This window comes from Tiliqua scincoides, chromosome 5, assembly GCF_035046505.1.
Source record: "Tiliqua scincoides isolate rTilSci1 chromosome 5, rTilSci1.hap2, whole genome shotgun sequence".
NCBI classification, from domain to species: domain Eukaryota; kingdom Metazoa; phylum Chordata; class Lepidosauria; order Squamata; family Scincidae; genus Tiliqua; species Tiliqua scincoides.
Window position 1 is genome coordinate 93,319,482 of NC_089825.1, and position 13,059 is coordinate 93,332,540.

At 45.0% G+C, this 13,059-nt stretch overlaps 1 protein-coding gene and 1 pseudogene across 2 annotated transcripts in view; one reads left to right on the top strand and one right to left on the bottom strand.

Moving 5' to 3' along the window:
• Positions 1–13,059, top strand: part of LOC136651311 (RNA binding protein fox-1 homolog 1-like) — a 40,883-nt gene that overhangs the window by 7,843 nt on the left and 19,981 nt on the right. The window contains exons 1-2 of one of the 2 annotated variants that reach the window (XM_066627581.1): positions 6,841–6,919; positions 7,657–7,878. In XM_066627581.1, the coding sequence (XP_066483678.1) occupies positions 7,693–7,878 (186 nt within the window). In that variant the 5' untranslated portion in view covers positions 6,841–6,919; positions 7,657–7,692. Of the gene's footprint in view, positions 1–6,840; positions 6,920–7,656; positions 7,879–13,059 lie in introns of those variants that run through there. The other variant, XM_066627582.1, reaches the window with a different exon arrangement.
• Positions 6,198–6,316, bottom strand: LOC136654987 (5S ribosomal RNA; annotated as a pseudogene).

Here is a 13,059-nt window from a genome sequence, read left to right on the forward strand (position 1 = left end):
CCTGGGTGACCTTGGCCAGCCATTCTCTCCCAGACTCACCTTACAGAGTTGTTGTGAGGACAAAAGGAGGGGAGGATCTATGTACACCACCCTGAACTCCTTGGAGGAAAGGCAGTATAAAAATGTGAAAAATAAATAACAAAAAAATCCTCAAATTGCCAGGCCACATGATGCATTTCACTAAATTTGTGGTTGTTGCAGTAGGAAGGAAAGCAATTTATGAAGGTGAAGAGCTGAAAATACAAAAGGTGGGAATAAATGATAAAAGGTAGGCCACAGTCAGTGGTGAGTTCCCAAACACCTCCTCAACCCAGTAATCATGTCTTGGCAACAATCTATTATACCAGCGATTTTCAACCTGTGTGCCAGGGCACACTAGTGTGCCATGACTAGTCCGCAAGTGTGCAGCAGGAGTTTGGGGGAGAGTCATTTATTAGCAGGGCCATTGGGAGATGTGAGCCCCCACTGGCAGAGTGGTGTGCCTTGTCAATTGTCCAAAAATTGATCGTGTACCTTGACAATTTTAGTGCCTTGTCAGTGTGCTTCGAGATGAAAAAGGCTGAAAATCGCTGTATTACACACTGGGAACTCTCACTGCAGTGGCACAATTTATTTAAAAAAATAAATAAATGTGTAGGCATCACAAAACTGCTCTGAGAGAATACAGAGAAAGAATGCCGAAAACACTGGAAACACTAGAAAGCCATGATTGGCCACATGCATGCATGATTGTCAGGAGTATGCGCATTGTTGAGTCATTTCAAATAGAGAGAAAATCTCTGATGCTGAACCAGCCCAGATAAAACTTGCTGGCTCCCAAATTAAGGCTTGTTGGTATTACCCTGTTGGTCTGCTAGCAGCAGTGCATCTTGTTAATACCGTAAATGCCTCCCGTCTATTCACAATGGAAGGGTTGCTCAAAGCAACAGTTGGAAAGTGGCTCTAACTAGCACCATGCTAGATGGCAATGTGGTGCCATCAGTTCATTCAGTCATGGAAAGAATTCATGGCTAGGATGCCTCAGCCTTGATCCTACTGCCGCCTGTGTACTTTCGATGTATTAGAACTGAGTTGGGTAGAATGTAGGCTTCTGATACTTTGAACTTTAAAAAACAAAAACAAAATGAGATCCACCATCCTGAGTCAGGTGTAAAACAGTAGCGGCCTTGGGGAAAAAAACAGAAGCCAGATATAATAATGGTGGTTTGGGGGTAGTGGAAGCCAGTTACGTACTGCATCCTATAAACCACATACTGGAATAATCTGCATATACAAGTTTAAATGTATCTCCAAATTACAGATCAGGGATTGGTTTGAATGCAAACTAGATCAAACTAGAATTGCTCAGACTAGACCTGCTCTCTAAGGGTGTAAGGTGGCTGGGTGGTGGTGGTTAGTGTTATAGATAAAACAGTGCACTGGGGGGGGGGGGGAAGCTGCAAAAGAGGCACAGCCACGGCAGGCAATACTTTAATTCTTTCTGCCCACCAGTTTTGTTTCTAATTGCTTCCCCTCACTTCTTTGCACTAGTTTTCCTACAGGGGAAAAAAAATCTCTACTGACTTTCATTATATCTCTTATCACTAAAAAGAGCGCACAGGGAGAACAGTTGGGGACAAAACAGCAACAGGAGAAAAATACTAAATTCCCTCTATTCTCCATTTTGATTTCACCCCATTTCAAGGCTACCCTGGTGTGCTGTTCATCAGTAAATACCCCCCCTCCCATCCAGCCTCCTTGCACAATTAGAGGGCATGACTACTTTGATCCTGAAACCTGTTGGCAGAACTACACAAAGACCAGGTCAAAGGCAACCTACGCAAAGACAGATGTGTTTAGCACAAGGCTACCATGGGAGATCATTTTTTGTTGCAATTTTCCATTCTACTGCCAATTGCTATTTATTGTAAGTCAGAAACTTTTACTGATCTCCTGGAAATCACCCAGAGATCTACCAATAGATCCCAATCTAATTTCTGCCCTACCCTGTCCCCTAAAAAAACTGCAACAACTTTTCTCTAGTCTAGTCAGTATATTTAATGAGGTTTTTAAAGCATCGACTTTGAAACCCAAATGAATTTTTGCAAAATTGGGTTGGCAAATGTGGGTGTTTTCACATGTGATGCTAATGAACACCTTCTAGTCAGGAATATATCATTCTCAGATGTTAATGTGGGAAGGAAGTGGAAGGGAACCAATTAACGTAAAACTAAATTCTAGCAAATGTATGTTTTTTTAAATATTTCAGTCACATATGTGGGAAACCAAAACCAGGTCTTATGCTTCTGAAGTTAAAGGGACAGGGTTGGAGGTGGTGGTGGTGTGGAGAACTAACACAAAAAGTGTAACTGCTAAACAAATGTGTGTAAGTGCCATTTGCAAAAGGAGCAGGAAGCCCATCCATAGTGCCATGTTAATAACATTCATAAGCAGTGCGTTGGAATATGTTTGCACATGACTGTTTATTTAAAACATTTACAGCCCAATCCTAACCTTCTCCCCTGCCGGCGTAATTAGCATTGTGCAAAGAAGCCTCTGCTGATGTGTGTTGCAGACCCACCAATGGAGAGGCCCTAGAGGCCCCATTCAACCCCCCCACCTCCCTCCAAACACCTGTGTAGCAAGTTGCCAACACAACTTGTGAACACAAGTTAACCTTGAAAAGAAGCCATGCGGCCATTTCATCCAGTTGTGAACAAAGAACTGATATATCAAACATAAGTGGAGAGTGAGCAGTGTTCTTCTGAAGAAGGAACAACTTAAAAGGACCATCTTAGTTTTTCTGAGGTGGTGGTAAAGCTATACTTCTACTGCTCTAGACCAGGGGTGCCCAAACCCCGGCCCTGGGGCCACTTGTGGCCCTCGAGGCCTCTCAATGCGGCCCTCAGGGAGACCCCAGTCTCCAATGAGCCTCTGGCCCTCCGGAGATTTGTTGGAGCCCACACTCACCTGATGCAACTGCTCTCAGCTTGAAGGAGATTGCTTGACCTCTCACATGAGCTGTGGGATAAGGGCTCCCTCCACTGCTTGTTGTTTCACATCTGTGATGCAGTAGCAGCAGCAAAGGAAAGGCCAGCCTTGCTTTGTGCAAGGCCTTTTATAGGCCTTGATCTATTGCAAGACCTTCATTCATTCATATAAGTTCATCTTTAATATATTCATTTATGTAAACTTATGTAAATTTATTCAAATTTTAAAAGTAAATTAATTCTTTTTTTCCCCAGCCCCCAACACAGTGTCTGAGAGACAATGTGGCCCTCCTGCCAAAAACTTTGGACACCCCTGCTCTAGACCAAATGATGTATCATTCCATTTTCCCCCTTTTAGGGTCAACAGCAGTTGGGGGAGAGATTTTGACTGGGAAAAGGGTTAAACACCCTCTTCCCTTGAGGTGAGAGAAATTCACAATCCTTCCGAATGCACACCCTCGCTGCATTTCAATTATTTGAAAAGTCAGGCAATTCAGCCAAAGGGCTCCAGCTTAAGGTGTAATTTGGCCTTTGGATTGCAGGTGAAGGCTCTTGGGATGGAATTCTCCCTGATGAAAAAAATCATTCTTACACCTATAACATTAGCATGCCAGGGAGAGGACTAAGCTAGAATCCTTCTTCTTGACATCTAATTTTCTATTTGAAGGGGATTTTTAGCATTCCAGCCCATGAGCCCTCAAAGAGAGACTGAAACAGTCGAGACACAGGTCCACCTCAGTGACCAGGCTTGATTTACGCATGCAGACAAACAAGGTGGAACTGGGAATGGGGTGGAAAAGTTCTGAGGTGGCAAAATTTACAGTACCACTTTTTCAAAAAGTGTAAAAAATCCCTTTTACAAAATTCATAGAGAAAGCAGCATTGTGCCCCCACTACACACTATTTTGAATGAAAGCCACTTAAAGGGTCAGCTCATGGATTAATCGTAACATGCAGTTTGGCCCTTACATTGCAATCCTGTGCATGTTTACTCAGAAGTCCTGTTGTAGTCAACAGAACTTGCTCCCATGTAGAAGTGCATAGGATCGCACTCACATACTTTTGCGGGGGGGGGGGGAGTTACAGACACTTCCAGATAAGGTGTTTAGTCCATTATTCACTCAATGTGTAGCTCATGTGATATCATCATCAACTATCTGTTGTCCTCTGATATTTTTCCCATGCTTAATTTGTAATACTGATTAAAAAAAACCCCTGGGGGCTGAGGGATAAGAATAGGCCCTCAGTTTGGCTGTACTTGTTGTAAGAGGCGACTAAACAGCCACCAGGTAGATGGGACTCATTAGCCTGGGAAGGCAGCTCATCTGAGAGAAGGAAAACTCTGATCCCAAACCTCCACTGCCTTGTGGCTACATCCAGTTATGGAAAAGGCTTCAGGAGTCAACCTCAAGGCAAAATCTGGAGCTGAAGTCCCTGAGGCAGTTCATGGCTGAACACAGTCACGTTCTGGCAACTCCTGCGACGCCGCTGGAACCAACCGTATAGGCTTCTGCCTTTCCATTGAACCATTTCAGCGACATGGAGAGGGGAGATTTGCTGCATGGGTAACAGTCTATCCTCCATATCTACTTTACCCAGGCTTCGCACACTGGAGAGGACACTCTGTTCCAGATCCACTATTCAGAGCGCGATACCATAGTCTTCCGAGACTGAAGGATGCCAACATATATGATTAAAAGTGGACTTTTTAAAAGAATAACAGTCCAGCAGCATGAAGACTGAATATGTGGCCTGTGATGGTTGCTATTGTTCCATTTGTATTGAAAGGCACTTTCCTAGATACAACAGAAGCCACAGAAGAAAGGCCAAAAGAAAGGCAATCTACTGTGTCCCAACACCATGCTGAATCCGTAGCCATGCGGAAAGTGTGCAGTATTAATTGCTGCAATTCTGCATGTGATCTGGCTGGTGCTACCGGCCCAAGACCTCCTGATGCTTTAGGCTGTGTGCCAAATGCTGACTCTCTTACCTTGGCCAGTTTCTGATTCTCCCACTCCCTGGATTGGAAAATGAAGAGGAGGGGGCAGAGCAGAAGAGTAAGTGTGGAGGAGAGGACACTCTAGCCCACCATTTGCCTATCCTCCACACATTCTCTTCCTTACCTCCCTCACCTTTTTTGGTCTTAAGATTTAGAAGAAAAGCAATGGAGACAGGGTGGGTGCCCTACCCCCCCATCTGAAACTTGAGGCAGCTACTTCAGTCAGCCTCATGTGTGGGGTGTCTGGGGAGGAGGTACAAGCACTTGTCAGGCAGTGACCTCCATATGAGGTCCTGAGATAAAGGAGAGGATTTTTAAAAAAGTGATAAATTAACAAATACAAGCATTAACCCTTAGCTTTCAACTATCGATTAACCAGTAAAAAGCATTGCTTAGTGCAGCGATTTTTAACCACTGCGCCGTGGCACACTGGTGCGCTACACATGGTCTTCAAGTGTGCCGCCAGAGTTTAGGGGAGGGTCCTGTATTAGTAGAGACATTGGGGGATATGCAGCTCAGGCTGGCAGTGCAGTGTGCCTTGTCAATTGTAAAAAAAATTGATGGGGTGCCTTGAAAATTTTAGCATTTTCTTAGTGTGCCATGAGAAGAAAAAGTTTGTGAATTGCTGGCTTAGTGGATTAATCCTAGCAATGACGGCAAGTCAGTGACATTTCCCTTTCAAGGGGTTCCGGAGGTGTGGCGAGTTTTGCCCTTCTGAGCCCCAAATGCCGCTGCATGTCTTGCACATACATTCCGTACAGGGTGATCAGATATTGTAACCATAAAAGAGGACAAGGCACCCCAAAATGTAGGACATCCAAGAAAAATGTGGGACATGACAAAATAAAAGCTGAAACCACTTGTATCTTGATTTCATGTGCTTAATTTAAACACTATGGGCACAATCCTAACCCACCTTCCAGCACTGAGGTAAGGGCAATGCAACTCCGAGGTAAGGGAACAAACATTGCCTTAGCTTGAGGAGGCCTCGGTGATGCAGCAGGATGCAGCAGTCGGCAGGATGCAGCAGACGCCCCACTGGCACAGCTATGCCAGTGCTGGAAAGTTGGTTAGGATTGCGTCATATGTTACTTATTATTCAATTTAAAACTATATTACATATAATTTAATTTATTAATTGCAAGAAGGTTATGTGCTGCCTTGCAGGGGCCCATTCACAGAAAAAAATGGTTGGTTGGCAACCTTCAGTCTCGAAAGACTATGGTATAAGCCTACAGCACCCGGTATTCCCAAGCGGTCTCCCATCCAAGTACTAACCAGGCCTGACTCTGCTTAGCTTCCGAGATCAGATGAGATCGGGCATGTGCAGGGTAACAGAAAAGGAAGACATTTAACTCATTTCTGCCCAGCCCACAGGTATACATATATGATCCTTGTTGCATAAATGCAACATTGGGTAGAAATGGCTTCTTTTCCAGGACAAGAGGCTATAAAAGAGGACATATCCTGGGAAAAGAGGACATCTGGTCACCCTGATTTCGCCTGTCTCCCTACTGCTGCACTCTCCTGCCTCTGAACCTGGCCAGCCCTGCCTCAGCCCTGGGCTCGACTTAATCCCTGTCCCTGCCCCTCCTGGACAGGTGGGGCAAGTGTGTGGGCTGCAGGGCTGAGCCTCGACAGTGGACTGCGAATTCCGGGGGGGGGGGGGATCTCCAGCTGTCCCCTTGATCGCTGCGGGGGGTTTGCAAAGCCCCCCCGAACAGCTGAAAGACAAAGAGACAGATGAGCAGCTCCAAATAAGGGCCGATGCCAGGGGGGCTGAGAAGTGGGCGGCCAATTGGAGAGCTGGCGCCTGCCCCGCGGGCTCCCCATTGGCTGCAGGCGCAGCACAAGGGATGCTTTTATAGTCCTGGGCTGTGGGCAGGAGGAGGGCGCATCTGTTCCTGAGCGCCCTGCCACAGGGGGAAGGGGATGGGGCCCGTTGGTGTAGGTGGGTGAGCGAGCATCCCTGTGCTCTTTCCGAGCTGTGATCACTTAGAGAGGGGAGCCCTGGGAGCCAGTTTGGCTAATGCAGCAGAGACTGGGAGACAGGACTTCTGCAAGGGGGGGAGGGTGAGAGCAGAAGGCGAGGCTTCCAAGCCCATCTTTGTTTTGAGGGCTGCCAGAGTGGGATCTTAAGCATAGTTACTCAGAAGTCAGAATCCATTGAGTTTAGTGGTGTTTACTGCCCAGGAAGTGTGGTTTCAGGACTGCTGCCCTAGTACTCTTGCTTGCACACTTTTCAGTGCTGAATCTTTGGGTGTTTGAAAATGAGGTGAGATTCCCTATCTCCCCCCCCCCCATTCCACTCTCACTTCAGCTGAACTCCTGGGATGGCCCCTTGCAAGCTGTTTTCTCTCAGCCTCTGGTCTACAAATGTGGGCATCATCATCTCTCTGTTCTGCCTTGCAGGGATGTTGTGATGCGTTACTGAGATAAGACCTGAGGGTCATGTGGCAAAGATGCTGTTTAATGTTGTTTTTAGTAGATCACTTGAGGATGCAAGAGCTATTTGGAGTCTTTTGATATTGGGAGTAAGCGAGGGAGGCCGCCCTGGATGGTGTCTAGCAGTTTGGGGGGGGGGGTAGATCTGTGGTCTTGTCCGGCTTGTTCTGTTCCCAATCTTGCAGATGGGTTCCTTTTGCTGGTGAGTTGCAGTGATCATCTTTTTGCTTTTCCTCTTTGCAGGGTAGCCCAGATGCCGCGGTGCCACCAGCTGATGCCATGACACAGACGTTTCCAGCTCAGTACCCTCCGCCGCCACCCCAGGCCCGGCTACCTCCACAGTATCACCTCCACAACACCGCTTCAGAATACCCGTCTCCAACAGCACCAGATCATGGCCTCCGAATCTTCCCTGAGCAGGGAACTCCTGCCCCAGAGCCTTTGCCATTGCCCCCACCTCCTGCGGTAAGTGATGGCTACTGTGCTGGCAAATGTCAGTGACCTCACTAGTTTTGGGGATGCTAGGGTGGTGGGTCCCTAACAGTTACAACCCTAATTATCTCCAGTATTCCTTGTGATCAGCCTGGACTGGAGCAGGTTCAAGGATCTGGCATAGAAAAGAGTGGAGGTCCTGGAGGAGATGATTGTGTAGCCTGTGTCTCATTTCCTGTGTCCCAAGCGGAAACTGTGTTGGACAGTGCAAATTCCTGAGGAGCCAATCTTCCAGGTTCTCTGGGAAAGGGGTGGCATCTGGTGGAGAGACCTTAGAATGGGAGTGGATAAAGCGAGCTTTTTCAGGTGTGAGTGTGCAGAACTTTGAGCAGTGGCTATCCAGTACTGCCCTGGTCTCAGAACTTGTGTGCCACTGACCATGTGCAGACGGTTGTTCCCTCTCACCACAAAGTAACCAAAGCGAACTTTTACATGCGGAGTTAGAGGGGAAAGGACTTATGAAGCAAAGGGTATTCCTTTTCATGCAGGTGTGAACTCCAGCATTCTTCATTTTAGAAATTAGAGCACTGAGTTCAAGATAAATCTCCCCTATATCTGTATCAATGCTATGGATTTAGACTAGTGGCCCTGCAGCCAGCATTTTGGAAGACAAGTTCAAACCAATATGGAAGATCCAGTTCCTACAAGCTCCTCATTTCTTTGGGTTCCCTGGTCCATAGCCTCTGTAACCTCTCTTGCCTGTCTGCCCTGTTTCATTGCTGCTATTGAGACACAGAATTGCTCTTATGTCTAGGCTAGGTGGACCAGCTTTCTTCAGCTCCACTTTTTCCACTGCTACCAGTTTTTTGCCATCATCTCTCTCTCTTTTCCAAACCATATCCTTCTAAGCCTTTGCCCTGCCAGTTCCCTAATCAGAATTGGTCTTTTCTCTAGACGGACACTTCAAAGATCCCACTGATATCGGATAGCAATCTACAGCCTCTATTTATGAAAGGAAAATTAAGCAACTTTCTGAAATTGAAACTGTGTGGACATACTCTAGAAGCCACATCTCTGGCTCTTCTTGGATAAGCCGTGGGTAAAGAATAAAACAATAATACAATTAGTAAACAAAATATCAAATGTAGAAAGAAATAAAGGAAAAGGGGAAAATTTTAAAAAAGAAAGTGATATGTGTATATATATAATCAGTAAACGTACACACAAACATATTCATATATAAAATAGATATTAGTAAAGAATTTATACATAAATATTTAAAAAGGTCTTTCAAATATTCAAAATTTATCCATATGCAGTTGACTTCCTTAAGCCATAGATAAATATTGTCAGAGTTGGAAGCTCCTCAGTCCATTGAAAAACAGTGGGAGGGCACTCACTCATCTTTCCAATGTTTCAGTCTTTTAGCTACCATTAGAGCATAAAATAATTTTTTGCTGAATCAGTTGTATCAGTTTGTATCAGTTGTAATTCTTTTCTTTAGAGAAATCTTAGAGAAACATGGAATAAATAACTGGAATGTCCTAACTTACATAATCAACAGAAAACAGTGTTAGGTACTATTACCATAATATCTATGGATCTTAAAAAATAGTCATAGTTTAAAATCCATAGATATTAGTAGTTAATACTGTTTTCCGTTGATTGTGTAAGTTAGGACATTCCAGTTACTTAGTCCATGTTTCTCCAAGATTATAAGTGCTGCATTTATTAAGTGACACTGGAAACTTACACAATAGTGATATCATAGGCTTCTTTAGTAGATTCTGCTAAGAAGCTTTTTGGGCTGGCAGTGAGCTAGGAGTCCAGCCTCCTGGGATGTACATTTGTAGGAATGTACAGAAACTGCCTTGGGAAAAGCCACAAGTCTTACAGGAATTATTTTGACTTTCTTTGAAATTTGTCTACTGCCCAGACAGGAAGCTTTCTTATTATCCTTAAACTTAGGTGGAGTTTGCTGGCAGCTTGACTTGGGTAGACTGTCTAAAGCAATATCATGCCACAGAAAAGACATGGAAAGCTTTGTTTTCCTGGCCTGGGAGCTCTTTCTTCACAGAGATACCTGCTGGGTATGGTGACAGCTGGCAGGTCTCCGTGCCAGCTGCCATCTTTCTTTATATTACGGAACATGGCACGTTGGGGTGCCAACCTTTGAACCGGCCCCTGCAGCTGTCCCTTTAACAGCAGTTTGATTTGCAACCATGAACAGGTGATAAATGTTCAGCTTCATGTCAGGAAAAAAAACCCCTGCTGATTTCTGCATAGCAAATCTTCTGTTAAAGTGATGGGGGCAGTCCAGGCCAGTTTGTGTTCTTTTCTGGCCAAGTGTCCTGTTCTAAAGAAAGATGGTAGCTGATAACTGGGGCCCCAGCAATGGAGCAGCTGCCTCTATAATGGTGAGCTTCATCTGGTCTTTGGACAGAGGACTGATAGACCCGGAGATCCAGATCCTGCATGCTATTTCACTCCTTTGGCAGATGAGAATATGGTATCGTTGTATTCTCTTGCATGAACTCTCAGGCTTGGTGGCAGAACCCTGAGATGTAGAATGAACTATACCGCTTCAGGCTGTAAATGGAGAGGCAGAAAGCAAGTTGTACAGACAAGACACTGTCATGGGAAGCATATATGTTGGCATGCATTGCAGTGCAATTGGAAAGCTTTAGCCAGCCACAGAATGCATGTTACCCTAATTCCACTTAGAATTTATACAGTATAGCAAGTTTCAGGTGTTGGATCACTCCAGATACAGTCTCAGTAACCCTTACAACAACCCCGCAAAGTAGACTAGTGTGTTCTCTTCCCCCCCCAATATTGCAAGTGACTGGGTAGGGGAGGGAGGAAGGTTGAGAGGACAGTGGCTTACTTAGGGCTGCTTACAACTTTACTCCAAAGCAAATTTTGTATAGTTCATGTGGAGTGCATAAGGATCGCAGCCCTCGTGTATTTGTGGTTTAGGTAAGATTTGAAATTAGGACTTTGTAGCCTACCCTCATACCCTTCAAGATAGCAAATGGAAGACATTATTAAATTAATCAGATCTGTTAGACTTGTTTTTTGCAGAGTCAGTCCAACGATGCTGGCACTGTTCAAGGGGTACCCTGCCCACAGTGCCAGGAGCAGCATGAAGACCTGGGCTGTCATGGCTATTCTGGCTTAATGCAGGAAATGGAACCATTTATACATCTTGGACTACTCTGCATCATTGCAGAGAACTCCGAGTTGTACCCTCTGTTAACATAAGAGTTGACCCTACTAGAAGCAGAGAGCATTCGGACTTCTCTGCTGGTTCTGGCAGGGATAGCTTCCTCTGCAAACTGTGAATGTGCCCTATAATTATTTGCAGTATGCAGAGAATTTGAGGTTACATGCTTTATTCATCCTAGGAGGTCCTTTCTCTATTTTGCAAAAGACGAGGCTGGCTCAGGATCTTGTGTTGCATTTTTACACTTCGGTTACCACAGATTATCTTTTCAAATCCAGCTCTTTCTTGTTGCAGTTCTGAGAATTACAAGCACTTGTATACAAAAGTGATGAAGCAACAAAATAAAAATCTGACATTTTTACTTGTCAGACAGGAATCTCTAGGGCATAATTTAAATAACAGTGTTAAACTGGCTTACTTATAATTCCCTCTCCCCAAGGAATCCTCCTGGGAACTGTAGTTTTGGGTGGGATCTCACACAGAATTCTCAGCATCGAGCTACAATTCCCAAGATTCTTCAGAGATGCCATGTCAGTTAACAGTGTCAAAGCAGACATGTTTGTTGTGTTAGTTTGATACTGGATGGCATCTCCTCCAGCGACTAGCGTGAGCTACCAACAAAGGATGTGCAATGATAGCAAAGAAATGGTACTTCCTAATGCAGTCATTTGATTGGGTATGACTGTATGTTATGACTTCTCCTGGCACATCTGGGTTAGCTAAACCACATCTGGATTAGCACTGCCCCATTAACAGCAGCAATTAGCTGGTGATCACATTTGGCTCCATGTTCTGACTTGGTGAACATGGTTTCACTTGGTGATTTCTATGTAGCAATCCTGTGTTAAAGGGGCAGGACCAAGCCAACTTTTTTCCTGGTTAACTGGTAGTACTAACTAGGCAGGATCAGGATCAACATAATCCCCTTCTGATTTGAATGGGCTATAATGGAGTGATCCTCTTCCTGCTGTTGTATTTAGTCATTCAGGTTTTGCAGGTTTTTGAAGCACCAGGAAAACCTGCAAAATCTGTTTACCAAGATGCCAGCAGTATATAAGTGAGATCCTGTAGAAAAATGCCTCAACTGGTCTGCCTTAGAAGATTGTTGCAAGGAGTAGTGAGATAGTAGTATGTCAGACACGTTAAAGTGTTTGATGTGCTGTATGCTGTGCATTCTATAATCTCATTATACCAAATACATCAGCAAAAATTAGCTGCAATCCTATATGCATTGCCTTGGGAGTAAGCCCCATTGAACTCCGTGGGACTTGCTTCTTAGTAGACTTGCCTAGGACTGCACCATCTGCAGCTTGCTAATCCGCAACAACAATCTTTAACTAACCACCCTGTTGCCATGCATCTATCACTTATTTTAGTCCAAAAGAAGGTGGAAAACTCCCTGGCTAGTTGTCCGCCAGCAGTTTGTACTTGCCATATGTGCTGATGTGACCAGGTGAGTCACAAAGACCAGATTCACAATTCTGCCTTTTTATCATGTTCAGTTCTCTTGATTTGTTGCCTCTCTCTAACTTGAGGGGGGGAGTATATGATATAGGTACATTTGGAAGGCTTTGAATTAGGACTCCTGCCTTTTCTCCAGAGAAGGCAACTCCTTATCCTGGATCAGAAGGGGGGGCACTTCTCCAGCACCACAGGATCTATCCCTCTTTTCCTACCCTCTGAGGCAATGAGTTCTCCCCTCCCTGGAGCCAGCGACTCGAGGAGCTGGCCTCTGTACCCATATTGGGTAACACTTTTTCTTCAGCCAAAACAGCTGCGTCCCTATCAGATTCCCTGCTCTGTCTCTCTGTTACCCTCTGCCCTTCACCATCTTAGCTGACAGCTGTTTATCTCCACATGGGACAAGTGGTGTGTGGCTGATAGCCTCTGCCTGAAGGACAGCATGTCCTCTGAGAGATAGTAAACAGCAAAGGCCCAAGAAGACGCTTTGACACCTTCCATAGAAAATGCAGTTGGTACTTTTTGCC